Consider the following 26,189-nt stretch of genomic DNA (forward strand, 5'->3'; position numbering starts at 1 on the left):
GGAGAGCTACCGTGAGCCAATAGTCAATGCTTGCAACTTTGATGGCTAGCTGACTTGTGTGATGTTGGTAGAGGCCTTAGTGGGCCAAAGACCTCTGGATGAGGTAGCAGAGAAGTGTGGTGGTGAGGAGATGGTGGAGGCTGCTGAAAGCTGTGTGGAGGCTGCCTATGTAGGCGAAAGGTGAGAGAAGCGGTGGTGAAGCGGTGATTGTTCATGTCGCTTGAAGTGAGTGAAGTGAAAGTAAGTCTGATAGAGTGCATACATGTGAATTGTGAACTCAAGTGACTAGGCAAGATAGACCATGCATAGACAAGATAACAATACGCGATCGTATTCAGAAAAGGTCTCAAAAATACGTTTACTATCCACGCATGTGGCCGGGACAGTGTCTTTTGCTGGCCGAACCAGCTCGTCTATGATGCGGCTGGTTGGACTGACGTCCAATCACCTTGGACAGATTGTCACTCGACTATTACTCGTTCCGGTACTCACCCATCTCTACTGAACCCCGACTTGCGCTAACCCCAGCTGCGGGTACTTACTTGGGTCCCGAGAGGATTCCGACTGCAACTAGCATCTGCTCTTCCTTTTTGTCGTTGTGGCACTCGCTTATCAGCTTCTTCGTCAATCTCTGCGCCCCCGCGCTACCCAAGGCAGTCGTCTTTCTCGGGCCACTATGCGCATCCAAACGACAGACACGGGCGATTTGTGTAGTACGAGGAGGCTACACGGCCAGATGCTGAGGGCCAGGGGAACATTTGCACGCGAGCTTACGCGTCTCCACTTTTGAAGGGCATGCGGGCGGCAAAGGGCCGAGATGGCTGGCCGATTCCATGTACGAGCAGACTGGACGTTTTATTTTCTGCTTTCCAAATGGCATGGTGAAGGAGCCCAATGCCATCCAGACCGTGTCAGCGACATCGGCAGTGCTTCCACTTTGGGGTGCACTATTGGTCTCAGGCGAGGGGCCGGGATGGATGGTGAGGGGAAAGCCGAGGAGCGACGCGCGACTTACGCGACGACGAAGCCATGTAGCGCCTTGTGCATAAGAGCCAAAGCCGGGCGAGGCAAAAGCAGAGGGCGAGCGACGGCCGCCCACTGCCAACATGCCCGTACACACATTCGCTCTCGACTTGGATGGAATCTGGGTTGACGGAGGCCTAATGCAGGGGAAGGAGGAGGGCAAGGGGACGAATGCAAATGCGAGGGCGGACCCTGACCGAGGCGCGCCAACGTCATTTACTACGCTTGGACCCTTTGCCGTCATTTTGTTCTCCTCTCGCTGGCCGCCCGTACTAGGACAGCGCATGACCAGACATCGCGACTCCTCGACGACTCCTCGCACGCTCCTCACCAGCCCCCAGCGTGTCTGTATCTCGCTGCAGCCGTCCATTGGCCTTGCACAATGCCGCCAAAACGCACCCACAACCCCGACGACGCCCATCCGTCGCTCAAGGACAAACTGCACACGCTCCAAGCCTCGAACCCTCGCGGCGGCCGTCGCAACGGCGCGACCAGCGTCATGAACGGCAGTGGTCTCAAGGAAGTAGATAATGCGTCTACCAACAGTGGTAACACTTCGGTCGACCTCAGCTCCTCAGGCAATGTTCGTCGCGCCTCTCTTCCCGTCCCGTCGCCTAGCAGCTTGTGGATTTGCTAACATGCGCCCGCCGTGGACAGATCAAATGGTCAGCCCAGGATTCGTCTGTGCTCCACGGCTACCGAAGAGCCTATCGCCTCGACTGCCCGTCGAGCTTCAAGAACCCCCTCAGCCACGTCGTTTTGAACCAAGGGATCGGAACAATGTCCCCGACTATGGCGCGGCCCAAGTCGAAGCGCCGTGTACACAAGGACCAGTTGGGGCTGGCAGTCAAGAAGAGCTTCAACTCGCAGGCCGTCACCGAGAGTGACGTGATTGTTGACTGGCTGTACAAGTCAAAACACCAAGGTACGCCCGCTGGCGCCGTTCCTATACAACAGCCTTGCTAATCGAACCTCTAGACAAAGAATTTAGAGTACGATTCGCCCCTTACAGGAAATGAATGGGCCACTCCGCACACACATAGTACTGCATTTTTGCCTTTTTTCTTTCGACGATACCCCCTCTTTGGCGCGCGGTCGCCTCCGATCTTTATACACATATTATGGGATATGAGCATTCAATAGGCGTTTGGGACACCGGGCATCTTATGACTAGGGAAAGAAGTGCTACGCACTGCGGGCTGTACCGGGGCTGTGGATGATTACGGTACAGTCATGCACGCATACAGCGCAATCCGACATGTATAGATACGAGCATTGTGGATAACGAGCATTTGGATTTTGTCAAGGTTCGGTTCTGCGCTGGATGGTGCCGGTATATAGCGGGTCGTGGAGGTCTGAATGTGGTGTGCTCTCCATGTGCAGTCTGAGTGCATGCGTGGTGGTGGTGACAGCAGGAAAGACCTCTTTGCGCAGAGATGTAGGCTTGCAGTAGCGCATCGACCATCTAATTACAATTCAAGCTATTCTCCATTACCCAGCTGTCCAGTGTAGCCTCAGGCCGACATCGCGTCGTGGCATACTCTCGAAGATTCGACGCGCTCTTTACCGAGGGCGGCCAATGGCGGTGCGTCACCGGCCCGTGCCCGCAAAAAGTTATCAACTGTCGGGTAAGACATTACCGCCTGGGTCGCAAAGGATATTGTAGATTGGCATCACCACCCTCATTTGATCAATTCCCGACATCTTCCAAGATGAGTTTCGTAGGCCCAATGCCACTCAAAGCAGTGGCTCCCGTACGCATCGCTGGTTCAAGGTCTCTTACCAAGTGCCAGCGGCGATGCATAGCGACGCAAGCGACAAGAGCACAACCGCGGAGACCCTCAATAGCACAAAGACAGCCTCAGACTAGCACACAGTCAATACGAGTACGATTATCCCTCTCATGCCTCTGAAGAGATATGTATGCTAATGCTTTGTCCAGTTCTTCCATGCTTCCCCTCAATCATTCGCCATGGCCGACCCATACAAGACGCTTGGAGTCAGTAGAGATGCATCGCCAGCCGACATCAAGAAAGCATACTATGGACTGGCGAAGAAATACCACCCTGATACGAACAAGGACGCTGGCGCAAAAGAGAAGTTTGCTGCCGCGCAATCCGCATACGAAGTCTTATCCGACGCCGAGAAGAAGAAGGCTTTTGATACGTACGGCGCAGGCGCTTTCGATGCCAACGGTGGCTTCAATCCTGGCGCCAGTGCCGGTGCTGGGCCTGGGGGGCCTGGGGGCAATCCGTTTGGCGGGGGCTTTGGTGGTTTTGGTGGTTTTGGCGGTGGCGCACAGGGTCCGTTCCAAGACATCAATTTTGAGGACTTGTTCGGGGCATTCACGGGCGGTCGAAGAGGAAGGGCGGGTGGGCGGAGGAATCCTTTCGAGGAGGAGATTTTGGTGGGCGACAATATCGAAGTGCAAACAAACATTTCATTCCTGGATGCAGCCAAGGGCGTTAAGAAAGATATTCACATTACACCACTGGTCGAGTGTGGGACGTGTAGTGGCAGTGGGCTGAAGCAGGGAGCAAAACGAGCAGAGTGTAAGAGCTGTGGGGGTACTGGACAGAGGGTAACAAGCATGGGCGGCTTCCACATGAGTGCAACTTGCTCGTCATGCGGCGGTTCAGGATTCGCAATCCCCCGAGGCTCTTCGTGCGGCACTTGCGGTGGCGACGGAGCAGTCAAGGAAAGAAAAACCATCACGATTGAAATTCCTGGTGGTGTCGAAGATGGCATGCGCCTGCGCGTCAACGGCGAGGGAGATGCGCCACTTACCGGACAAGCCATGTCTTCTGGCCAGATTCGTGGTCAAAAGGGAGATCTCTACGTCCTCATTCGCGTGGCTACCGACTCCAAGTTCAAGCGGAACGGCTCCGACATTCTCCACACGGCGACTATCCCCCTGACTACTGCTGTGTTGGGAGGTGAAATCAAGGTTCCCACCCTGGACGGTGAAGTCAAGGTCAAGGTGCCAACTGGCTCCGGCACGGGAGACCGCATTACTCTTCCTGGCATGGGCATGAAGGTGCTTTCTGGACGACGTGGCGGCAAGGGTGACTTGCGTGTAGAGTTCAAAGTCAATATGCCCAAGTATCTCAGCGTCAACCAGCGAACTATTCTCGAGATGCTTGCGGATGAGATGGGAGATAAGAACGCACAGCGGGTCATCAATCCTGGCAAGATGAAGGATGAGGCAGGCAACACGACTCAAACCGGACATGAAAACGAGGGGTTCCTCAAGAACGCATGGCACAATCTGACTGGGCAACATAAGCACCTTAGCCCCGAAGAACGACGGCAGGCGGAAGAAGACGAGAAGAAGAAGGGGTCGGGCTGAGCATAGGTTGATGGCACAGAGAATTGTATGAATGTACTGGCGCACACGGCGAGTCTAGGCGCCATGTGGGAGGCGCACTCGCAGCAAAATACCGGGTAGCATTGGACGGCGCATGAGAAGCTGCTTTGGACATGGTGTATAGAAGTATTTGTATCCAGCCTCTCGACTCAAGGCTTGTATAATATAACGCCCGTTATGATTGACATGAACAGAGATTGACTTATCCCTGACTGTTTCTTATCCTCGTCAAGTGTTTCCTGAGGTGAAGGCTCGCTAGTCTTGCACAGCCAATATCGCGGGCGCGTAGCGATGCGGCCTCTTATGAATGTTATTGGGCGGGCGCAAGCGGCAGACATGGGATCGCCCACTTGGGCTCGCTAGATTCTCACGACGGTGTGACAAGAGGAGAGCATTACATACGGATAGCGGTCTGACCTTGGTAGTGTGCGTGCTTGGTGATAGGCGGATACGGGCTGGTGAGGGCGCGGGTCTGGTGTTGCTTATATGCATGTGCCTGGCAGGGCCCCCACCACCGGCTACCTCGTCCTCGTGCTCCTGCTTCGCCGTATGTCGTCGACACCTCCGGAGCTCACCAACGGCACTGCATTAGCTACTGCAACATCGCTACCATATAAGCTTTCACCGTGTCGCAACGCAATCGCTCGCATACGTGCCCTATGCGGCTTGACCAAGCTGTGCCTCGGTGAACAGCCCACTCCGACCAACAACGCATCATTGTTCGCTGTGCTGCATGCCCCCATGTCCGCCACTCCATTTGCTGCGTGATTGCCTGGCTACGACTCCAAGAACACCCGCGACATTGGCCCACGAGCATTGCGCATACGGTGCTGGAGCAATTGTCCTAGCGTCCTGTCCAAGGCCTACCAGAACCCACTTCCCGCATTGTCGCCTGTCGCTCGTTGCCTGTCGCCCGTCACCGTCATCGCTCATCGCTGATCGCTGCCCGAGGGACACGACCAGCCCACTTCTGCGACAATACCTCTTCTGAAGACGCGCCCAGGGGCGGCTGACACTGCGCATACATTGCCCATCATGACGACCCAAATACCCATGATTTCGGTCCCGCTCAAGCAGACCAACGAGATTGACTGGATAGCTCCACTGAAACAGTACATACGAGCCACGTACGGCGACGACCCAGAACGTTACTCGGAAGAATGCGCTACGTTGAACCGCCTGCGCCAGGACATGAGAGGCGCCGGCAAGGACAGTGCAGCAGGGAGAGATTTACTGTATCGCTACTATGGACAGCTGGAACTGCTCGATTTGAGATTCCCAGTGGATGAGAACCACATCAAGATTAGCTTTACGTGGTACGTTTGTGGAAGTGTCGCTGCATAGGCATGAGCGGTGCATAGAAAGCAGAGACGAGTTAGGCAGATGTAGGACAGCCACCACTGACTGACGACAGGTTCGATGCTTTTACACACAAGCCGACCTCGCAATACTCGCTCGCATACGAAAAGGCCAGCATCATCTTCAACATCTCAGCCGTCCTATCCTGTCACGCCGCCCACCAGAACAGACATGAGGATGTGGGGCTCAAGACTGCGTATCACTCCTTCCAGGCGTCCGCCGGCATGTTCACATACATCAACGAGAACTTCCTCCACGCACCCTCGACCGATCTTAGCCGGGAGACTGTCAAGACGCTCATTGCCATCATGCTGGCGCAGGCGCAAGAGGTGTTTCTAGAAAAGCAGATTGCAGATGGAAAGAAGGTTGGCTTACTCGCAAAACTGGCGAGCCAGGCTGCATTCTTGTATACGCAGGCTACAGAAGGCGCACAAGAGAATGTCACCAATGCTGTGTTTGAGAAGGTTTGGCTATTGGTTTGTCAGGTAGGAGCATCACAGCCATACTTGAAGGTCAAGACTGATTGCTCAACAGATCAAATCACACCATATGGCTTCTTTGGCCCAGTACTATCAGGCTCTAGCTGACGATGACGCAAACTCACACGGTATCGCAATCTGTAGACTTCAGGTGGCCGAAGCAAGTGCCAAAGATGCGACTCGAGCGGCAGGCAGTTTTCCCAACAATGCACCTGCCAATTCGAATCTTGCTTCAGACACGGGTAGCATACTATCAGAGATGACTAAAAAGCATTTAGCGAATGTACAGGAGAAACTGGCCGAGTTTTCAAAAGATAACGATTTCATCTACCACCAAGGCATTCCAAATGAGGCGTCGCTTACGCCAGTGTCGAAGATGCCTGCGGCGAAAGCGATACCCGTCAGCGAGCTGTACCAGGGCCAAGATATCCAGCGAATCATCGGACCGGACATTTTCCAGAAGATTGTGCCTCTAGCTGTGACTGAGTCAGCCAGTCTATACGACGAAGAAAAAGCCAAACTCATCCGCGCGGAGAGCGAGCGAGTCGAAGTAGCCAACGATGAGATGGCTGCTGGTCTGGATTACCTGAAGCTGCCCGATAGTCTCAACGTCATAAGAGGTGGTATGGATCAGGATATGATGGTCGATAATGATTTCAGAATGTGGTGCGAGGAGCTTGCTGGACACCAATCCTTTGGGGCGGCCTTTGAGCAACTGGATCGCGACAAATCTGAGATTATCAATTCACTGGAGTCGAGTATGAAACAATTGGACATGGAAGAAAGCGTTTGCGAGAAGATGAGATCAAAGTACGGAGCAGAATGGACGCAGCAACCCAGTTCGCGCTTAACCTCGACATTGCGGAGCGACATCAGGAATTATCGTGGAGCGGTTGAAGAGGCAAGCAGCAGTGATGCTCAGCTCTACAGCACATTCCGCCAATACGAAGCCGACTTTGACGAAATGCGATCAGCCGGCGAGACGGACGAAGCCGATGTGCTATATTCGAGAGCCATGGTCAAGGCCGGTGCAACCAAGGGAAAGAGCCCCAGGCCAACTGAAGGTACTCTGATTGACGAGGACATTGACGAGGGTCCTTCGGTTACAGACCAGATTGGCGCTGTTGAGGATATCCTGCGGAAGCTGAATCTTGTCAAAAAGGAGAGGATGCAGATACTGAAGGACCTCAAAGACAAAGTAGGCATGCCAACTCGAGTTTTGAGCTGCACTTTACTGACCAAATAGGTTCACTCTGACGACATCTCCAACGTTCTCATACTTAACAAGAAAGCCATTGCAAATCAAGAAGCGCAGTTGTTCAAAGCTGAGCTTGAAAAGTTCCGGCCACACCAGAACCGCATCCTACAGGCGAACCACAAACAGGCATCACTTCTCAAAGAACTTACGCGCACTTACTCAGACTTGCTAAAAGACAAACGTGTACGATCTGAGCAGAGCAAATACGAGGCCTTTTCGAGACAACGGAATACGGTCATGACTAAGTACCGGAGAGTGTACCAGAGCTTCAATGACCTTGTTGCTGGCCTGTCACGTGCCCAGAGCTTTTATTCGGAGATGAAGGATACTGTCTCGAGTCTCTTGAAGAATGTCGAAACTTTTGTTAATAACCGAAGAGGAGAAGGCGGGCAGCTTCTCTCGAAGATAGAGGAGCGAAACAAGGCGCAAGGTGCAGATCAGGAACAGCAACGAATGAAGGAACTCATGGAAAGAATGTCAATGGAGCCTTCTGGCTCGCCTGTATCACAGGGCTCAGGCCGAAAGAAGAGCATACCGCCACCGCTGTCGTCAACTCCTAGTTACCCATCAACCTCAGGGGCTAGCCACGGAGCGTATAATCCTGCAGCCTCACCACCTGTCACGCCACGTTACCCCGTTACTACAGCCCCAACCCAGCAGTACATGTCGCCACAGCAAGGCTACAGCCAGCCTTCAAACAGCTACAACCAAGCTCCCCCACGACGAGAGAGTTACCAGCAACAATACGCCCATCAATCACAGTCGTCACAGTCTTCTTCAGGCTACAACCCTGCAGTCCACAACCAATACAACCCCGTTTCTCCCCCTGCGCATCAGCAGTTCTTTTCTCCACCGCCGGCTCAGCATCAACAACACCAGCCTTGGGGTCAGCCTCCACAGCAGCAGCAACAATGGAGTGGTACGCCACAGCCACCTAACCTGCCACAAGGTTACGTTCCTCCTCCCCCACCACCTGGGCCCCCGCCAAGCCATCAGCAAGACTATAGCCATTTTTCTCAGCCTGGATATCCGAGTGGAGCAGGGGGTTACGCTCATCCGCAGAGACAGGGAGGGCAGAATCAAGGTGCGGGTGGAGCACATGATCCTTGGGCGGGGTTGAGCGGTTGGAAGTGAGGCGTGGTAGAAGGATGTGTATAGAAAGGAAGGGGAGGCGAGGGTGAATTTATGTTAGTTTAGTGAGTGGGAGGTAGTGTCGTCGAGGAAGTTAGCATCGTAATTGGATGTATTTCTTTTACTTCTTGAATTCTATTTTGCAATGATGGTTCAGGACATGAGTGGGGATTTTGTTGTGTAAGCTGAATGTCTTCCTTTTCTTCAGGGATGTTCATACAAGTTTACATTACTTGATATCTCATCGTGTTCCCACAATCGTAGAGTCCAGGTCAATCAAAAGCCAGTTTGTTTCAACTTGCTTGATGGAGGATAAGCTCGTAGTAAATTTCGCTTTTCCCGGAAACCAAGAAAATCGCATGCCTCATATATGGGCCGTCGAGCAAAGCGAGGGACCTCCAACATCCCCTTCATTCTTCCTTTCCTTACCTCTCCCCACCCAACGCAAACTCTAAATCCGGATACTCCCTCCAAAGATTCACAAGCGGTAAAAACATCTTCCTCTTGACCTCCCTACCTTCCTTCTCAGCCGCCGCTTGCTCCCCGGCCCAAGCCCACATCTGACTCCACGGCACCCACTCCCACGCCGCGCATTTGTGCGGTTCCATCGGCTTATCGTGTCATAAACATCAGCAATTTATCAAATATCTCAGAGAAGCACAGAAATGGAAAGCCGTAGTAGAATTGCATAATGAAAAAAAGATATGGGGGGGGGAGGGGAGAATGGAAGGAGAGGGGGGGGGGGGAAACAAACCTTAGCCACCTTATCCTCCCCAGTAATCGTACACGTGACAAAAATAGTAACGTAATGCTTGCCCTCGCCAAACACATCGTTTGTAGCAGTTAGAAACTTGATGTTGCCGACTTGCAGACCGGTTTCTTCAAGCACTTCGCGGGCGGCGGTTTCGGCGAAGGATTCGGAGTATTCGAGGTGGCCGCCGGGACATTGGAATGTGCCTTTTGGGAGTATATATGTTAGTCATGCAGGACGAAGGGGAAGGGGGGGGGAATGGATGGAGAAAAGGGTAGAGATACCAGCGCCATGGCTGCCTGCGCGCTCGCCCATGATGATGTTGCCAGCCTCGTCGTGGATGATGACGCCGACACCGACTTTGGGGCGTTGAGCTTCCGACATTGTCGATAGTTTTAGTATTCAAAGTATAAATCGAAAAAAGAAAAAAGAAAAAAAGAGCACTTCACAAGAAAAAGAAGGAAGAATAGTAAAGGGTAAGGTGAACTTATGTATGAATCATTCACATAGATACATAGCCCCGCTTACTTTTGCGTGCCCCTAGTACAAAGCGGACAAAGAGCAAAGCAACATAGCCTGAGGCCCCTACTAACATAAGCCATTTTCCCTTCCTTATCTAGTCTAGCCTCCGCCCTCCCACATCCCCACCACCAACATCAAACCTACATACAAACAAACCCCCCCCCCCTCAAAAAACATTTAACCCTCACGTCCGCCTCCACCCCTGAATCTCATCTAGCGTAAGCACATAGGCATCCCCATAAACCCTCTTCAAAAACTCGACACTATTCCACACCCCGCCACTAATATACTCACCCCCCCACACCACAAACCAGGCCCAATCCGCCCTATAGGCCTGAAGATCGGCAGGCTCCATGACACTCCCCACCTCGGTCGCCGCCACAATCTTCTCCCTACTCCCCAACTTCAACAAGGCATTGAACGTTGCCGACTGCGGACCGTGGTCGCCCTGCGCATACGTATCCGCAGAAACGATATCCACGACGTCGTCGCCAGGGTACCACTCCGGGCTCACGGAATTCCAGACCCAGATGAGATTGTGCAGGTTGTGTGTGGTGGTGAGGCGGTTGTAGAGGAGACGGTAGAGTTGTTTGGCCGGGGCGGCGCCTTTGGCGCCCCACCAGAACCATGCGCCTTCTGCTTCGTGGAGCGGGCGGAAGAGGACGGGGATGCCGGCTGTTTGCAATTTTTTGAGCTGCGCGGCAATGGTGTCGATGTCGTGGAGGAGCAGCGTGTAGTTTGCGTTTGTCGTAGAGGATAGCGCGAGAGAGATGTCGAAATCCGTAGCCCTCGTGTAGAAGCCGGACCACCAGGGTTGCTCGGTTGTGTCGTAGAGGCCCGTGGGTGCGCCCCAGTGCCACACAAAGGTTACGATGCCCCCCTTTTTAGCGAAAGCGAGAGCGTAGTCGATGTCTTTGGAGGAGGCGCCGCGTGAGGTGCGGGAGTCGGTGTAGTCCATCAAGTCGAGGCCGAGAATGGCGGGTGTCTTGCCGACGTTGGTAGTTACCCAGTCGAAAGATGCCTGGTCTTGTTGGCCTGAAAGGATCTTCTTGCCGTAGATGCTGACGAGGTATTTCAGCAACGCTTTGGCGTCGGCGTTTGCTTTGGGGTTTACGGGGGTTGTGGTGATGTTGTGCGGAGGTCGCTGGGCAGTGGGCGTAAGGGTGATGGCATCGATGAGGTACCAACCCCAGTTGCTCTGGATCTCAACTGTGTTTATACCTGCTTTGAGCAGCACCTGGCCCGCGGGCACCGTCGTCCATTTTGTGGTCGCGGGAAGACTGACTTGGCTGCCGCCCGCATTGTTAAAGACAATGTTCGTGAACTTGTCACCGTACGGTCCATTGTAGATCAACTCGAGGTCGTGCAGACCCCCCGTTTGGCTGCTGATGTTGAAAGTCACTTTGTCTGTGGCATCCGAGAAGCCTTCTACATATCCGGTTCCTAGACAAGAAAAAAAACACTGGTTTAGCGGGCACTGTACAGGTTCAAGTTGTAGATGAGTGAAGGACGGATTTACCTGTAAAGCCTGCGACTGAAGAGCCAACCGTGGTACCAGAGAGCGTAGCATCCTCCGCTTGAAGAGTAATCTTCTGGCCTACAGCCAGCCCAAAGAGAGCCGCAACAGCAAGAAGTGGTGCAAACATCTTTTCTCCAGAAAAAAGAAAAAGAAACAAAGGCACCTGAGCACTGCGTAACCTACCTACCACAACTCACCCCAGCTCTTCATTTATATATCCCCACCCCCTCCCCCTCCCCCCATCCATCACTCCTCGTTACACACACGCAAACCCTTCTTAGTAAAAAAGCCCTTTTTAGCCCCGGACACTCACAATTCCGTGCCTCGAGACTAGTTTAATTTGATAGGGTTGGCATACATGATGCCACCTTTGGAACCTCTCCACAAGAGAGCTAGACAGTGGCCGGAAACAGGGGGGGTTCCCACACTCAACGTGACTATGGCAATATCGCTAAATGAACTAGGCGAAAAGGGCAAGGATGTCAATGCCCACCAATCAATGCGAAACGGACCATCATACTCCGGGCCCATAAAGGGAATACAGACGAGCATCTCGGAATGGAGGTTACTGCTAGTCCATGTGATTGGGGAATACTGCGCGTGCCTTGCTGTATGATGGTAACGCTATACTATGCGTAGAAGGTCTCTATATTCGTTCATCGGAAATGATATATTCATGTCTATATGCGCTAGGTATGGCTTTGCCTTGCCGTGAACGTATTCACAACCTATGCAGACTTGACCAGCTGGGTGATGTCGTCAACATCCTTGGGTGTCGGCGTCAGGTTATCCACTCCGTCCTTCGTAATGAGCACATTATCTAAATCATGTTAGCTCCGCGGAACCTTGTTTAAACCACTATTACTTACCTTCAATTCGGACTCCTCCCACTGCCCAGTACTTATCCAACACACTTTCATCAATATACTTCTTCTTCTCCTCGTCCTTGAGATATGGCTCAATGATGAACTTGCAAAAGTAGATTCCGGGCTCAACAGTAATCACACTGCGCTCTGGTAGCGCACCTCGTGTCCGGAGATATCGAAACATGACATCCTTGTCCGCATAGTTTGCGTTGCCGCCAGTGTCATGAGTGTCCATTCCAAGGTAGTGGCCCAGGCCGTGTGGAAAAAACGCTACGCTGATTCGTTTGTTGAACAGCTCTTCGGCATCTCCCTTCAGGATACCGAGATCCAAGAGTCCCTTGATAGCAATCTTGTGAGCAAGTTCGTGGACATGGTCCCACACGACGCCAGCCTTGAGTGCATTGATACATTGCAGCTGCATATCTAGAACGATCTTGTAGATGGCTAGAGACTCGGTTGTGAATGTGCCCTTGATGGGGAATGTGCGTGTGATATCTGACGCATAGCAGTCGAGCTCGCATCCAGCATCCAGCAGCAGGAGGTTCTGGTCTGTAATTGGCGCGGCATTGTGGACATAATGCAGTGTGGCTGCGTGCTCTCCTGCAGCGACAATGGAGTGATAGGCCTGGTTCTTTGCGTTGCGCTCAACACAGGCCTTGAGGAAAACTGCTTCGAGTTCGCATTCGTTTTGCGCCTTGGAAGCGGCCTTCATGACAGCTACGTGAGCTGCAGTAGAAATGACATTTGCCTTGCGGATAAGAGCAACCTCGTAGTCCGTCTTGATAACTCGGCAGTACTCAATGGCCGTCTTGAGTTGGGTAAACTCCTTTTCCTTGAACGCGATGAAGGTGACGTGGTCTGATACCTGTTCTGGGATGGCATAAATTGTTGATTGTGATGACTCGGATGTGCTGGCAAGGTGCGAGTTTAGCTCGTCGGTGGTGAAGCACTCGTCAATATCATATTTTGCCTTTGCTTCCTCTGGGCTCATTGGCAGGCCTGACCAGATGACCTCATCCGGGTGCACAGGAGGAATGAAGAGTGTCAGCTTCTCAGTGGCCATCTCATATTTGAGGTACGCGTCTGGGAGTTCGCAACCACTGAGATAGAAAAAGTAACGTCGCTGTCTAGAGACGGGGTGGTTAGCATAAGTCCCTTAGACATCTTTCGTCTTGTTCTTCGTACCGGAATGGCGCCTCTCCATCGTTATCCTCATTTAGCTTTTGCTTCTGAGCCTCCAGATAAATCGTTCCATTCTTATCCCCACCTTTGCTCACCAACCACTCCTTGACCTTTTTCGCATGCTCTTTAGCTGGGTACTTGCCCTTGAGGACCTCGTCGTAGTTCTCAGCAATGGCCATTTTGGTCACGTTGATCCAACTCTCGCTCTCTGTAGATAGGCTGTACAGGCACGGTGTTGCAGTTGCGGAACTCGCTAATCGTCGTTGCGAAGTTCGTGCAGCGGTAGTACGCAGAGTGTGTCGAAGGGAGCGACTGATTTGGGGCAAGAGGTTGTACATAAGAAGGGGAAGGGGGCGTGAGCTGTCGGAGTTGCCTCGTCAGTTGATTAGATGCAAAAGATAGCTCGGGTTGGAAAGGTGGGGGTGGTGGGGTGGTGAGACTCGAGCCTGGCAGGCGCGGCTCTTAGTCCGACGAAATACTCGGATAAACCCTACTCTCACCAAAACAACGTAATGTTGATGAGATGGAACTGCACACTAGTATTTTGGAAAAAATATATTATCTTCCAAGATAGTAAATCTAACACTCTATACTCTAAGCAGACGTGAACAACTCATGTTACAATTATTTTTCAACTACATCGCAATGAATGCTATTGATTGCAAATGGTAGCTCTGCTTTGATAGGGGCTGTTTTACTCCGGGTATTCCATCGGATCAAGTGGCGGGTAGCCGCGGTTATGCGATTTACGAGCTTTTATGGATGAGGAAGGTGTGATTCCACGTATCAGCTGGTTACTGTGTAAATGATGGGAGTTATACGAAAGCAGTGTTTGGTAAAAACAATATTGTAAAAATGTCGTTTGATGCATCCGCTAGTGCGTGTAGAACTACATAATCATGTCTATAAATTTCTTAAACTTTATTACAACGTGCCAACAACCCCTAGCCATGAAGAAAATCAAGCAAGCTCCAAACACCTACGCCGTGCCATGTCATTGCCCAAAATCGGGTATCCCTTTATTATTCAGGTATAAAGATGCAGTGAAACAAAACGATCCTGCAGGCGTTGCAGCGAAGCGAACAATGGCACGACGTGATTATGCTATGGGTTATAGGTCCACGGCCACGATACCCAGGACTAGCCTGCTCTACGGCGGTGTGCAAATGTCGATGCTGGAAACAATGTGTCGGTTGCTGCCAGCCTTCGAGCTACAGGACTGATATCTTTCAACAAACAAAAGGTCATCTAGTCTTGCCAACGCCTGAGGAACTTGGCCATATCGTCGGTGGCGTGAGGCGCCGGGGCAACCTGTAGACCAGTTAGCAAATATTCACAATTGGCCTCGGCATAAAAGATGGCGTATGCTCGTTGTCAATCATTCGAACAACATACCGTGTTTGCCCTGCTCTTGGTAGAAAATGTCTGCTGAGCTGTGATGGTATTCACTTGGCTAGGAGGTGGCAGCCTGGTTTTGGCAATCCTCACACTGCTGGTGGGGTACTGTGGCTGGGTGTTGGTTGCAGTAACCTTTGTGCCAGGCACAGGCTGCATGGGCGCATAACGAGTGATGTCGGTCTGCATGGTGTATTCGACAGCATATAGATCACCAGCAGTGGCTGGATCTTTATCGGTCAAAGTGTCTTCACTTGCCGGTCCAGCTGTACCAGTGACGTCGGTGGCGGCCGTTTTCACAGTCGGATTGAGGATGTTCTTGCCAGTCATGCCGGAGCAGGAAAAGCGATCAGAGTAGACGACGTACTGGCCGTCGCCAGTCTTGCCAGTCGCGATCATCTTGATAAAGCTGCGATGGCGGCATTAGTCCTGTGCTAGAGCGAGGGTCGAGGAATCTAGGGCGGTGCACATACTAGGCATTGGCATCCTTGAGATCCTCTGATACACTTGCTTCTACCCTTCCTGAAGCTACGTTACCGGCCGAGAATAAGCCGCTCGGGGTAATGGTAGTCGCGATCATCTAGCAGAGATGTCAGCATACGGCCTCTATGCTCGTTGCCCCAAGCTCAGCTTACCTGTTCCTCGCCCTTGTTACCTCCAACCACCAGCTGCAACTGGTAACCCTTCAGGTCCGCAAGTTTGGGCCCCGCATCGGTTTCTGACCATTGTACGGTAATGGCAGAGCCAGCGACAATTGTGGAGCCAGCTGCGGGGGCAGTGAACTTGATGCCAGCGTGTACAAGGGGAGATAACGTGGCGACGACTGCAGCGAAGGGAACGAGTATCCGCGTCATGGTGGGCGTGGCGGGCGTAGTGTGCGACTAGGGAGCGACAATGAAGCGAGTGATAGATGCGAATTTGCGATTCTCTATACAGCAGCGGTGGGGGTGGGAGGCGTGGACGAGGCGGGTATTTGTTAGTACCCAGAGCGTGAAGTGTGCAGCAAGTCCGGACTCGTTCAACGAGACTGTGGCGCGCCAGGGGCACACGATCGTCGTTGCCGCGCAAGCTAAAACCTGCCCGTAACAGGGATGCGCACGCATGTCATTGCGTAGCCTCAACACAGCACAACGCACCGCCAAAAAAAATGGCCATGTTCTGGTGGAGTCGTCTGATAGTGGTGCGCAGTCGAAGCCGCACGGTGGAGCTTGCTGATCAACGGCGCCAGCATCGACGAGTATTGGCATTCCAGTCTTCCGTAAGCCGCGATTGATAGACTTCCCGCACAGCCTTGGCAGCGGCAGTCGTCACTCTGGAACTGGAACGGTACCTGGATCTAGAGTACATCATTCGGGTCTCCACAAACAACCGTCAAAAAGTGGGCTCGTGCGTTTGCGCGCCAACAAATTTCAACATTTCTTCCTATGCACCTTTTTGGTGTCTATAGTACACAATGACCCGCTTGCCCAGGCATCGATCTCGATGCCTCTGTTTTGCTATTACCCAAACGCCGATTTCATGCTCAAGGTGGGGGGATATCCTGAAAACTCGAAACAACAAGGAGAATGACGCTTCATCTTGCGTCCGCTCAGTCTCTCCATACACATCTGTCTCTCTCTCTCTCTCTTCCTTGAAACAAACACTCACGCTACCTGCGCATTACGCATCTTGGGGGTACCCAATCGAAGGTTAAAAGTTGTTGGCAACCGGCACGTCATGGTGGCAGCCTGACCCGCCTTTTGCAGCTGCAGTGTCAGTTCCCGGAGCTTCTCTGGAGTGAAGATCTGGACATCAAACGACAGCAGGAACTCGACACACAGCTCCAGACGGCTGAGCGCAGCCTCGTCGACGCCGCCTACAGCCGCAAAGCGCTTCTGAGGCCATCGGTGATCCTCGAGCGCCTTCATCGCCACCAGTGCACAGGCCAGGATAAGCCGGTGCATGGTGCGATAGGTCAGTGGGACGCTCCTATCGATAACGCACAGGCGCAGCATGTAGGATCCAGCCGCTAGCCAGACTGCAGTCGATAACGGGCAAAATTTCTGAATGCGATTCATGTACTCTTCCACGCCCACCTTTGGCACCGTCTTGGAGAAGAATTTCCTCGCCATGTTGGCGCGTTGCACCGCTTCGGGCTGGGCTCCGGCGCCGATGTCGTGGATGGTGACGGGCTCGTCGTGGCTCGCTTCTGGCGGAGCTAGTTCTGTAGGCTGATGGCTTTCCTTTTCGGCGGGTATGGGCGTGGCGGGTCTAGAAGAGGTTCTTCGGTGCTGTCGAATGACCTGGGTCTCCCGGCCGCCTGGTGTTGCGGGTCGCGACAGCGGTGGCGTGGCTGGCACGTCGCCGGCGGCGTTTGCTATGGCGATGATGGAGCGTGCAATCAACTTCATGGCCGTCTCGCGTGACATGTTGAGTACGTCGAGCTCATCATCGTTTACTGGTGGAGATGGTGCGTCCTGGAGGCTGAGGCTGTTGAACTCTGGGAGAACACCCGCGTCTCCGGCCGGGTTTGGTGCTGTGGGAGGATTCATTGTTGTTTGATTTTGTATGACCGGTGCGAGGACGAGTCGCCTCGGATGCACGGTCTTGAGAGGAGGGGTAGGGTAGCAGACTTGGATCATTTGGACGTGTGGATTTATGACGTGGCGCCGAAGTCTACCGATTTACCACACAGACGGAAAGTGTGTCGAGAGAGAGGGCCAAGTGATTATGTGAAATGTCTGCATGGAATCAGCATGCGTTGGTTGGAGAGTCATGGGCGTTGCTCGGACTTACAGCGGAATGCGGGTGCGTGAAGAGAGGTATGAAGCGAGCTTTTTTTTGGCTACCACTTATTTTTCCGTACCCTCTTTTGGACTGGGTATGCAGGTTGCAATTGAGAGAGAGGATTGGTAGAGAGGAATGATTTGACAGGGAGGGTGTGGTGGGGTTGGAAGGGTGGAAGTGGGTGGACCTTGAGAGGAGAAGGAGGAGGAGGAGCAGAGATGGTCAGGGGGGATATGTCTGAGCGGCAGAGTTGTGGTGATATGAAGATTCTGAAAGACACGATAGACGATAGCTCGGGGCAGAGCGTGGTTTGTAGGTCAAGTGACGCTAGGAGGAAGTGAACTTGTCTTAAACAAGATGGTCGGACGTGTAGCCAGACGACGCGTGCTTCCGAGGGCCGGGGCTATATGGCAGTCGGGGAGGCCATGGAAGGGTAACTGAGTGCTAGCTGGCTTAGCTGCTGGACCAGCGGGCGCACGCCATTAGGGAGGCTTGAGGCACGGAGGGTAGAGTAGGAGGCAGGCAGGCAGGCAAGCAGCGTGTGGGTCGGGGCGCAAAGGTACGTGGAGGGCTAAGTGGGCGTCCAAGGTGGGCCACAGGGCCCAGGAGCGGGTCTCGTGAAGAGCAAAAAGGGCCAAAGCGCTGGCCCACCGGGCCGTCGACAGCCAGTATAGGCAGAAGAGGGATGCGAAGGGCAGCAGAGAGGGAAAAAAGCAGACGAGCAGCGTCGGGGTCGTGGTGGGCGTGATTGGCGGAGGGCTGCCTTGTTAAGCAAGAAGCAACGGGACGAGCACATGCATGCGCCCTTTAGCTGGCTGGCTGGGGGGAAGTGGAAGAGGGCGACGAGGGGAAGGGGGGAAAGGATTGCGGAGCGCGTTCCGGACCATGGGCGTGCTTGGAGGAAGCGGTGCTGGATATTGGGCAGGGCTCGCCAGGGCAGGGCGGAAGGCGGGGGGTTGCAGATGAGCTGCAGGGTCCAGTAAGGCGGTAGAAGAAGCAAAGAAGCCTTTTGGCAATACTACATCATCCAGTCGAGTCGGAGAAAGGGAGGGCGGCCCATGGCATGGTTAGTGCTGTCCATGTACTAGCTACCATGCATCCATGTACATGGACTGTAATGTCTGCACACATCCATACATGTGTCCATATGTACATGGAGGTACGCACTCTACTATGTACATGCACACAAATACAAGTACACATACATGGGCTGCTGCAGTGTTCTCGGCTCGCCCATTGAGTCGTTTGCCCCGTCTTTTGCCTCCCCGCCGCCACCGCCGCCTTCCCCCCCTGGCACACCCTCGACATCTGCCATCGTGACCTCGTCCCGTACAGTAGAGTACATGGACTCATACATGCTACATATGTATCTACTCACTGACTAGAATACCACATACCTCCAAGCCCGCTCGGCACAAGCACACACAGAGGCGCGGGGAAGGGCCCTAGCGAATGCAGCCTCTGTCGGATTAGGACTATGCACCACGCCCACTGTGCAGGCAACACACCCTCTCTCACCCACATCCACACAACCCACCACACCCTCCACACCCTCCACACCCTCCTCCACGCCCGCACTGCACATCAACCTCCCCATCTGGCTGCGTCGCGGAGCCGGGCTGCGGTTTCACCAGCCCTCGCATCGCTCACATTGCAGCGGATCGATGCACACGCAAATCATGGCCATGCCGAGCATATGCACCTCCACGTGTTCGCGCAGACTGTCCGGCCCAGGTGGCGGCTTGCACTCGCCCACAGCCGGTCCGCGTCCGCTCTCACGCTGCCACACGCGGAAGTGATTGACACATGTCAACGCGCCCCCCCCCCATTCTCCGCTGCCATCGCTGACTCCATGGTCGATCGACGCCCGACCCCCCCCCCCCCCCCGGCCTTTGTCCCGGGCTACGGGTCACTGGTCACGGGTGTCGTATTGAACGGATCCTAGCCATGTCCATTATAGTCCCGTTGGACCGTTGAATATGCCTTGGGGCCCGTCAGATTGCCCTTTTGCTACAGTAGCACCACAGTAGTAATCTCGCCGGCAAACCCAACGTACGGTACAGCGGAGCGTGCATGTCCACTACACAAAGGCCGGCATTCGCTATCAACCAACCAACCAAACTCATCCCACCTACTAACTAGCCAGCACACTGCTCACCCACCTCTTCCCTTTCTACCATCTCCCATCCAACAGGCACTCAGTCCCAGCCACGACCCAAGTAAAACCCAACGAACCAATGCAACCTGCAATCACTCACTGGCGGCCCAACAAGAACACTCTCCAGCGCCCTACATTGCGCCATCTATCTCATCTGCAATACATACACACGCCCTAACCAGCCCCCCCCCGTCCCTGCATCCCCCCAGTTTCCCGCAAAACAACGTCACCGTACATGACTGGCCTGGCTCCAAAGCAAGATTCCATGCAGTAGTCCTGCCCCAAGATCCTCACTGCAAACACTCAAAAGTCTCACGAGAGTCCTCTAGCACAAAAAACACAAACTTGTTGACCGCCTTTGCGACCGACGGCGTGACTGGGGCGACCGGGCGCTCGTATACGGATGAATATATGTGTCACTGTTGCTTTGTTGCTTACCGACATACATACATCTATGAGCTAAGAAATTACTTACGTACTCATCTTGTCGCAATAACTCCGAAGTAGTTGCTCCATTCTATGCCTACAATGGTAATATGGCCCCGACTGGTCTGTACCCTACTCAATGCCTGTTCCTTGTCCTCTCGACCCATTATCACAAGCCGATGATGCAGTCACCTCAATAAGAAACCTTGTTTACCTCCTTCAATTTCCCTTCTTCCTGACTCATACAAGAGAGAAAAAACACGCACACACCTTATCCTCCCCTTCCCTTTTCTTTTTCATTTTGTCTCGTCGTTACTCCAATATGCAAAGTGATGAATGTAGAATAGTACCCACGCTACAGCCAAGCCTACCAGCAAACTTGCATACATTAATATCCACCTTCATACATGATACATACATATACGATCAGAAAAAAAATCCAAGCCCAACTTCGATACCCGTCCCCACTGGTTCTCTCCCTCTCTTGCTCTGCAGCATGCATCGTTCTTTTGCCTTTTTCCCCACACACACACACACACGCATACATATATACACGAATTCAAGCCAAAAAAATAATGACAATCAAATCCCGCTATTTCATTTCTTGGCTACTACTGTGCCATATGTTACACGTTGATTTTCGCTCCAAGGATTTTTTTTAAAAAAAAAATGTCAACAAGCATATCTTCACATGCTAGACCGAGGGTTGTGAGAGAGAGAGATAAAGGTGCCGAAACAAACTACCGAATAATTTTTTTCTCTCTCTTTGACACGGCACGGCACTTACTCTTGTGTGTGTATAAGAACAAAACGATGGATATGGATGACGTCAGCAAGAAGAAGAAGAAGAAGAAGAAGAAGGAAAGTATTGGCATAAGACATGTACGGCTAAAACTGCAGTATCCAACATACCCTCTCCTCCATCTCCTCCCCCATACGTACGTACGTACGTACATCAGACATTTCAGCCCTAAAAAAATGGTAACATGAATTCTTCTTCTTCTTCTTAAAAAATTCTAAAAGATGCCGAGAGAGATATGCACAAACAAAGCATCCCCAGCAATGAAATAAATATCAATCATCATTATTATTTCCCAGTTCCTCCCCCCCCCCCCCACCATCAAACTCGTACACTCCTACACCTGACTAAACCCTTGCCCTCTTCCTCGTACTCCCCGGTACAACACTCGGCCCACTACTCCGCCCAGGCGTATCCTCGCCGCTCTTCTTCTTCTCCCGCTGATCAAGCACCAACTGCAGCACATCGTACGAAAACTGCGGAAACTCCAGACACATTGCCTTGAACTCTGGCTCGGCGTCGCGGCGGAGGCTGAAGCTGCGGGTAGCCCAAAAGGCCGCCACCGGCTTGCGAATGGTAGTGTCTTCTGGGTCGGATTCTTTGTAGACGTAGCGGGCGTATGCGAGTTCACCTTTAGCCGTCGAGGCGGTACGGTGGATTTTGGAGTGTGCAAGGGATTTGAGCTCGGGGAGTTGGAGGCGGTCGGCGAGAGTGTAGATGCGGGCGTGGACGAGGAGGCCGACGCCTTCATGGTCGATTTCTGGTTGGCGTGGGTCCTTTTCTAGCGAGGCGTCGCGCGCCGAAGAAGTCTTCTTGGGGAAGTACTCGCCCGTGTAGAGGTACTCGATTACCGAGCCCATGGCGTCTATGTCGCAGTCTGAAAGGACAATTTGGCGTGGCTAACGTTATGTCAGCCAAAAAATGTGCGAAGCAGTAAGGACGTCTAAGTGCTATTTACTCCTCCTGCCGCAAACTTTTCGACATGTTTGCCAAACTCGGGCGACTTGAGAAGAACAGCCTCGTGTGCTGAGTATGTGGTGCGGGTCTCTCCGGATCCAACAACGACTTCTACGATTGGACTCTTGATCAGGCTGGTGAGCGCGTTAGATGCATGTCCTTTTTTCTCTTGTTTGCTTGCCCATGTGTCTGTTTTTCGTTCCCCTAGGCAAACCGTGAGAAACACAGGCGCGCATCTCATTGTGTCTCAGCCGCTCTCGCGCCCGGCGCCTCGTCCAACGTGCCAGTCTGCAACACCCACATCTTGCCCCAGTATGACTTACTCTGAGAACAATACTAGCTTGGGCGCTTCAGGCTCAAAATCAGCCAAAGCCGTCTCTTCACCAGTACCTTCGTCCACGCCAGCGCCAGCGCCAGCATCAGCTGCACCTTCCATCTCTACATCCTCGACTGGCGTGCCCTCGACAGGTGCTTGTTGCTCAATATCCGCCATGGCAAATCTATCCTCTGTATCTATGATGCTCTAGCAGGGCAAAATCACATGTCATGCGATATGGATAAAAGGAAAGCAAGTGGAGGTGCACGACAAAGCTCAGATGCAAACTAGCCTGTGAGATCAGCTTCCCGAATGTCAGCGCAGAGCCAAGTGAGAGATGGATTGCAGTCCTGCTCTTTTACTTTTTAAGAAAATATTTCCCGTGAAAGCAAAATTGCGCTACGGTAATTGAAACAAAAGAGCGTCTCTAATCGACCTCACAGGGTGCGGGGCGGGTGTGTGGTTGCGAGGTGGCTGGCTAGTAGAGAGAGGTTAAGCGTGATACTGGGAATGCCGGGGAGAGCTCCAGGGAAGCTCCAACGCGTTGCTTACGCGCTAACGCAGGAACAAGCTCAGTTCGCGCCACTCATCACCCCTCAGCGGGACGTTATCGACAGCCATATCGCTGTCTACATGCACGACTACGAAGCCGTCCAAATTTGTCCGATTCGAGCACATGATCAAGTCATTGGTGAAAACAACTCGGTTCATATATACTATTATCATCTCGAATAGCTATGTGTTTCTGCCCCGGTGGCTTGTGTATATCTAATAATGGAAAAAGTAGGTATTTTGGGGTTGTCATTCAAACTCCAGCCGTGATTCCGTGCTCCGTAAAATGCAAAAAAGATTGCGTACATATGTACCGACAAATAGCGCTATGTAGCTGGTGTAGAAGCGAAATGAAGGCTTGCGAAACGCTGTCAAATATTTCCACTGCCTATAAACGACCGCTGTTGTCACGGTAGCGGTCGCCAGTGGTGGGTACTGGCTTGTCTGCCCGGATAACGTAGAGCAAAAGGTCCTCGAGGGGAATGAAGACGTAAAAGACCTTGTTGCAGAAGAAGGAAAAGAACACGAAGCATGTGGCTACGAGCGCATCCATAAAGTAGTGGTTGGCGGTAGCGACAATAACGGTGAGGATGAATGAAGGGTATCCAATGCCAAGAACGAGGTAAAAGATCTTCCAGAATGCGTTCTTGCGAACCTCGCCTGGCTCCAAGGTGCGGCGGAACAGGCCGGAATGGTAGATGAGCGTCATGCCGATGCAGAATGCATATCCAAAATGCATTGAAGGCATCGCAGCAAGCTGGTTGACAAACTTGCCACTCATCCACACACTCTGTGCATCGTCGTGGCGGACGGTATCAAGGAAGCCGTATTCGGCAGGGAGCAACCGCGGAGGCATGCATGGGAATACGACAAAGGTCATGAAGGCGCAGAAGTTGGTGAGGGTAAGTGTCCGGCGGGCGGTAGCAAAGGTATCGAATGAAGGGGCGACGTAGTAATACCAGCAGATGAAGCTGTCAAATGTCAGTGTTACTCTAGTAAAACTTCCAAACATGTTCCTTACCCCACAGTGCCGGGGATATGAATCAGTGCATAACACTTGTTCAGCACAGTAAGCGCATCTTGGTGTCCATGCATAAACCACTGTTGCACGTCGCGCTCCCGGAGCGGGAATAAAAAGCTCAGAAAGCCAAATTGCTCTGCCTCCAAAACCGATATTCCGTGTTCTTGCGAAACGTCCCAGATGCCTCGTCCAGCAAAAAGCTTAGCCGATGCAATTGCCGTCATGCGGTAGAAGGCATAGTTGATGACCCAGTAAAACATCTCGATCAAAAACGGGAAGCGCTGCAGTATGCGACTGTGTATGTTGTTGCGGAAGCGCGAAGTGTTGGGCGTAGTAACCTTCCAGCAACCAATACTTCGGACCTTGGGTGCATTTGGGTTCTTGGTCGCATAGACGTCGTCGAATTCGCTGTCGCTGTCTGACTGTTGGAGAAGGCGATCCATCGAATCGTTTGGCGCGTCATCCAGGTAGCCGTTTCGACTTGAGGGTGCAGCAAATATTTTGTAGTTTCGTTTCCGCGTAATGAACATGGCGAAGAAGAGAATGCTGGCGACCATCTAGATGCATAGTCATGTTAGTACACCGCACTTTGCATGCAGGCTCTGCTGTGTGATTTGGGGACGTACGACTGGTTCACACCATCCTGGCAGTTTCCAGGCTGGCTTGCTGTTCCATTGCCCATTGTCTGGTAGTGTAGAGTTTGCCATTTTGTGTTGGTGGTACCAGAGTCTGGCACGGTGGTACTGTAGATAATGCGGCCGGAAATGCTATGTCATGAAAGTTGTGGTGGAAAAGGCTGACGCAAACGAGAAAACGGCGGGCACACGACAGTCTAGTATCCCCCCTGGAACAGTCGTGTCTCGGATAGCGGTCAAGTTGAAGGTTTGTTGACTCAACAAAGGGAAAGGAGTAGAGTGGGAAAAAACAAGAAGCATAGAGTCCAGATCAAGCGGACATGTCAAGAATAGCAAGCAGGATGCTTTACTTACTCGGTGCCACCGCCAACGGGTCGCGTGCAAGTCCGCCGGGTGCCGAGCAAAGGAGGCCTGACTCCCTAGTCTGGGAATACGCAAGCGACGTATTGCGAATTAGAGGCTCCACCTTTTTCCACGCGTGCATGGGCGGGGACTTGGTTGCGGACGACGAGTCGATGGCCTACCAGCTGCAGTCAGGCCACACATATCTCCTTTGTTAGTCCGATTTGCCGCCACAATGCTGCTGTCATCCTCAGCCTGGTAGTGTCGCGTGCCTATGTTTGAAGCGGTTTATATAACTAACCGCATGGGTTTGCTGGTGCTGGCTTTGCAGAAGTGCCAAGACTGCTTGGGGAAGACCAGGTGTGCAGTGAGCTGACGTCAACGGACGATTGGAACCTGGCCGATGTCCATGGGTCCAGGGCGAAAAGGGGAAAGGGAGTGCATCGGAGAAGATTTGATCGTCTAAAACGTCTCCATGTCGGGAGGGCTAGCGCCGGGTCTTGTGACAAGCCATGTTCAAAAGTGCATATCGGTGTAGCGCCCAAGTACTTGGCAGCACTGCCATGAATCCTGCATAACAAACCATATCAGGCTGATGCTGCTGCGGTGGTGAGATGTTGAGTGGAGTCTTGCCTGGGACGCCTGTGGCTGTCGCACCGCCACTAAGTCGCCCCTGAGGTAGTGTGCTGGTGCAACATATCTAAAAATGCTAATGGGCATTGCTTGATTCCGCCAGAGGGGCTGTAATAAGAATACGGCGCTTGGCGCACCTATTTAGGTCTAGTTCCAGTACAGCGAGCCAACTCAATTCTCCCGCCATTCTCCCGCCGGCCGAGCCCGCTATCATTGTGTTTCAGCCTTGCGACCAAGCCTTTCCGGTCGTTTCGACATGGACTGCATCCCACATATCCATCATGCGAATCGAGATTGGCGTCGGATGTGTATTGTGTCTACTGGGTGTTCCCTCATCGGCACACTCGGGGCCCGTGCAATATCGTCCGCATTTCTGTGCATATGTACACAGCCTCCACTCATGGTTATGTATATCCCATCTATCATTTTTCTTGGCGTCCATACTAGCCAATTAAAAGCATAACAGACATAAGCACTATGAAGCTCCGCGCTCTCCCAACATGTCTGGGGTGGAAACCTTCCCGATCTTACATTAAGAGACGCCGATCGCGATAACTAGACTTTGTACGGTAGTTTCTGTTGCATTAGCTGGTAGGGTTACCAATGGCAGTAGGAGAAATAAGAAAAAAATGCATAATTTATTTCTCATAATCGAGTTTGCGTGCCCATTAAACTAGTTGCTAGTAAGGAGTTCGAGGCACATGAACTATTGCCAATGTCAAATTTACCCAG

At 52.6% G+C, this 26,189-nt stretch overlaps 12 protein-coding genes across 12 annotated transcripts; 4 read left to right on the plus strand and 8 right to left on the minus strand.

The window, feature by feature from the left end:
• Positions 1–1,405: 1,405 nt before the first annotated feature.
• COCCADRAFT_2384 (uncharacterized protein) lies at positions 1,406–2,042 on the plus strand (the record flags this gene model as incomplete). The annotated part of the gene is made up of 3 exons (XM_007710910.1): positions 1,406–1,606; positions 1,681–1,948; positions 2,002–2,042. 3 exons carry the CDS (start codon positions 1,406–1,408, stop codon positions 2,040–2,042), a joined length of 510 nt encoding a protein of 169 aa, XP_007709100.1.
• A 693-nt stretch (positions 2,043–2,735) lies between these two features.
• COCCADRAFT_23672 (uncharacterized protein) lies at positions 2,736–4,372 on the plus strand (the record flags this gene model as incomplete). The annotated part of the gene is made up of 2 exons (XM_007710927.1): positions 2,736–2,909; positions 2,966–4,372. The coding sequence occupies 2 exons, from the start codon at positions 2,736–2,738 to the stop codon at positions 4,370–4,372; spliced, it is 1,581 nt and encodes a 526-aa protein (XP_007709117.1).
• Positions 4,373–5,425: 1,053 nt separating this feature from the next.
• COCCADRAFT_34077 (uncharacterized protein) lies at positions 5,426–8,620 on the plus strand (the record flags this gene model as incomplete). The annotated part of the gene is made up of 4 exons (XM_007710938.1): positions 5,426–5,706; positions 5,805–6,234; positions 6,284–7,426; positions 7,475–8,620. The coding sequence occupies 4 exons, from the start codon at positions 5,426–5,428 to the stop codon at positions 8,618–8,620; spliced, it is 3,000 nt and encodes a 999-aa protein (XP_007709128.1).
• A 422-nt stretch (positions 8,621–9,042) lies between these two features.
• On the minus strand, positions 9,043–9,752 carry COCCADRAFT_87863 (uncharacterized protein; the record flags this gene model as incomplete). Its single annotated transcript, XM_007710968.1, has 3 exons — positions 9,043–9,228; positions 9,372–9,574; positions 9,653–9,752. 3 exons carry the CDS (start codon positions 9,750–9,752, stop codon positions 9,043–9,045), a joined length of 489 nt encoding a protein of 162 aa, XP_007709158.1.
• A 322-nt stretch (positions 9,753–10,074) lies between these two features.
• On the minus strand, positions 10,075–11,536 carry COCCADRAFT_87996 (glycoside hydrolase family 26 protein; the record flags this gene model as incomplete). The annotated part of the gene is made up of 2 exons (XM_007710969.1): positions 10,075–11,333; positions 11,410–11,536. 2 exons carry the CDS (start codon positions 11,534–11,536, stop codon positions 10,075–10,077), a joined length of 1,386 nt encoding a protein of 461 aa, XP_007709159.1.
• A 312-nt stretch (positions 11,537–11,848) lies between these two features.
• On the plus strand, positions 11,849–12,025 carry COCCADRAFT_87803 (uncharacterized protein; the record flags this gene model as incomplete). The annotated part of the gene is made up of 1 exon (XM_007710970.1): positions 11,849–12,025. One exon carries the CDS (start codon positions 11,849–11,851, stop codon positions 12,023–12,025), a length of 177 nt encoding a protein of 58 aa, XP_007709160.1.
• Positions 12,026–12,137: 112 nt separating this feature from the next.
• On the minus strand, positions 12,138–13,636 carry COCCADRAFT_2389 (uncharacterized protein; the record flags this gene model as incomplete). The annotated part of the gene is made up of 3 exons (XM_007710911.1): positions 12,138–12,229; positions 12,279–13,402; positions 13,461–13,636. The coding sequence occupies 3 exons, from the start codon at positions 13,634–13,636 to the stop codon at positions 12,138–12,140; spliced, it is 1,392 nt and encodes a 463-aa protein (XP_007709101.1).
• Positions 13,637–14,705: 1,069 nt separating this feature from the next.
• Positions 14,706–15,706, minus strand: COCCADRAFT_87929 (uncharacterized protein; the record flags this gene model as incomplete). The annotated part of the gene is made up of 4 exons (XM_007710971.1): positions 14,706–14,768; positions 14,853–15,261; positions 15,326–15,432; positions 15,488–15,706. The coding sequence occupies 4 exons, from the start codon at positions 15,704–15,706 to the stop codon at positions 14,706–14,708; spliced, it is 798 nt and encodes a 265-aa protein (XP_007709161.1).
• A 789-nt stretch (positions 15,707–16,495) lies between these two features.
• Positions 16,496–17,383, minus strand: COCCADRAFT_87925 (uncharacterized protein; the record flags this gene model as incomplete). The annotated part of the gene is made up of 1 exon (XM_007710972.1): positions 16,496–17,383. One exon carries the CDS (start codon positions 17,381–17,383, stop codon positions 16,496–16,498), a length of 888 nt encoding a protein of 295 aa, XP_007709162.1.
• Positions 17,384–18,021: 638 nt separating this feature from the next.
• COCCADRAFT_87999 (uncharacterized protein) lies at positions 18,022–18,171 on the minus strand (the record flags this gene model as incomplete). Its single annotated transcript, XM_007710973.1, has 1 exon — positions 18,022–18,171. A coding segment is annotated over one exon (150 nt), but the record flags the coding sequence as incomplete, so codon positions are not given.
• A 3,177-nt stretch (positions 18,172–21,348) lies between these two features.
• On the minus strand, positions 21,349–22,451 carry COCCADRAFT_2392 (uncharacterized protein; the record flags this gene model as incomplete). Its single annotated transcript, XM_007710912.1, has 3 exons — positions 21,349–21,900; positions 21,960–22,092; positions 22,282–22,451. 3 exons carry the CDS (start codon positions 22,449–22,451, stop codon positions 21,349–21,351), a joined length of 855 nt encoding a protein of 284 aa, XP_007709102.1.
• Positions 22,452–23,214: 763 nt separating this feature from the next.
• Positions 23,215–24,554, minus strand: COCCADRAFT_34084 (uncharacterized protein; the record flags this gene model as incomplete). The annotated part of the gene is made up of 3 exons (XM_007710939.1): positions 23,215–23,797; positions 23,848–24,404; positions 24,474–24,554. 3 exons carry the CDS (start codon positions 24,552–24,554, stop codon positions 23,215–23,217), a joined length of 1,221 nt encoding a protein of 406 aa, XP_007709129.1.
• Between the last annotated feature and the right edge of the window lie 1,635 nt (positions 24,555–26,189).

This window comes from Bipolaris zeicola (assembly GCF_000523435.1).
Source record: "Bipolaris zeicola 26-R-13 unplaced genomic scaffold scaffold_23, whole genome shotgun sequence".
In the NCBI taxonomy this organism is placed as follows: Eukaryota; Fungi; Ascomycota; class Dothideomycetes; order Pleosporales; family Pleosporaceae; genus Bipolaris; species Bipolaris zeicola.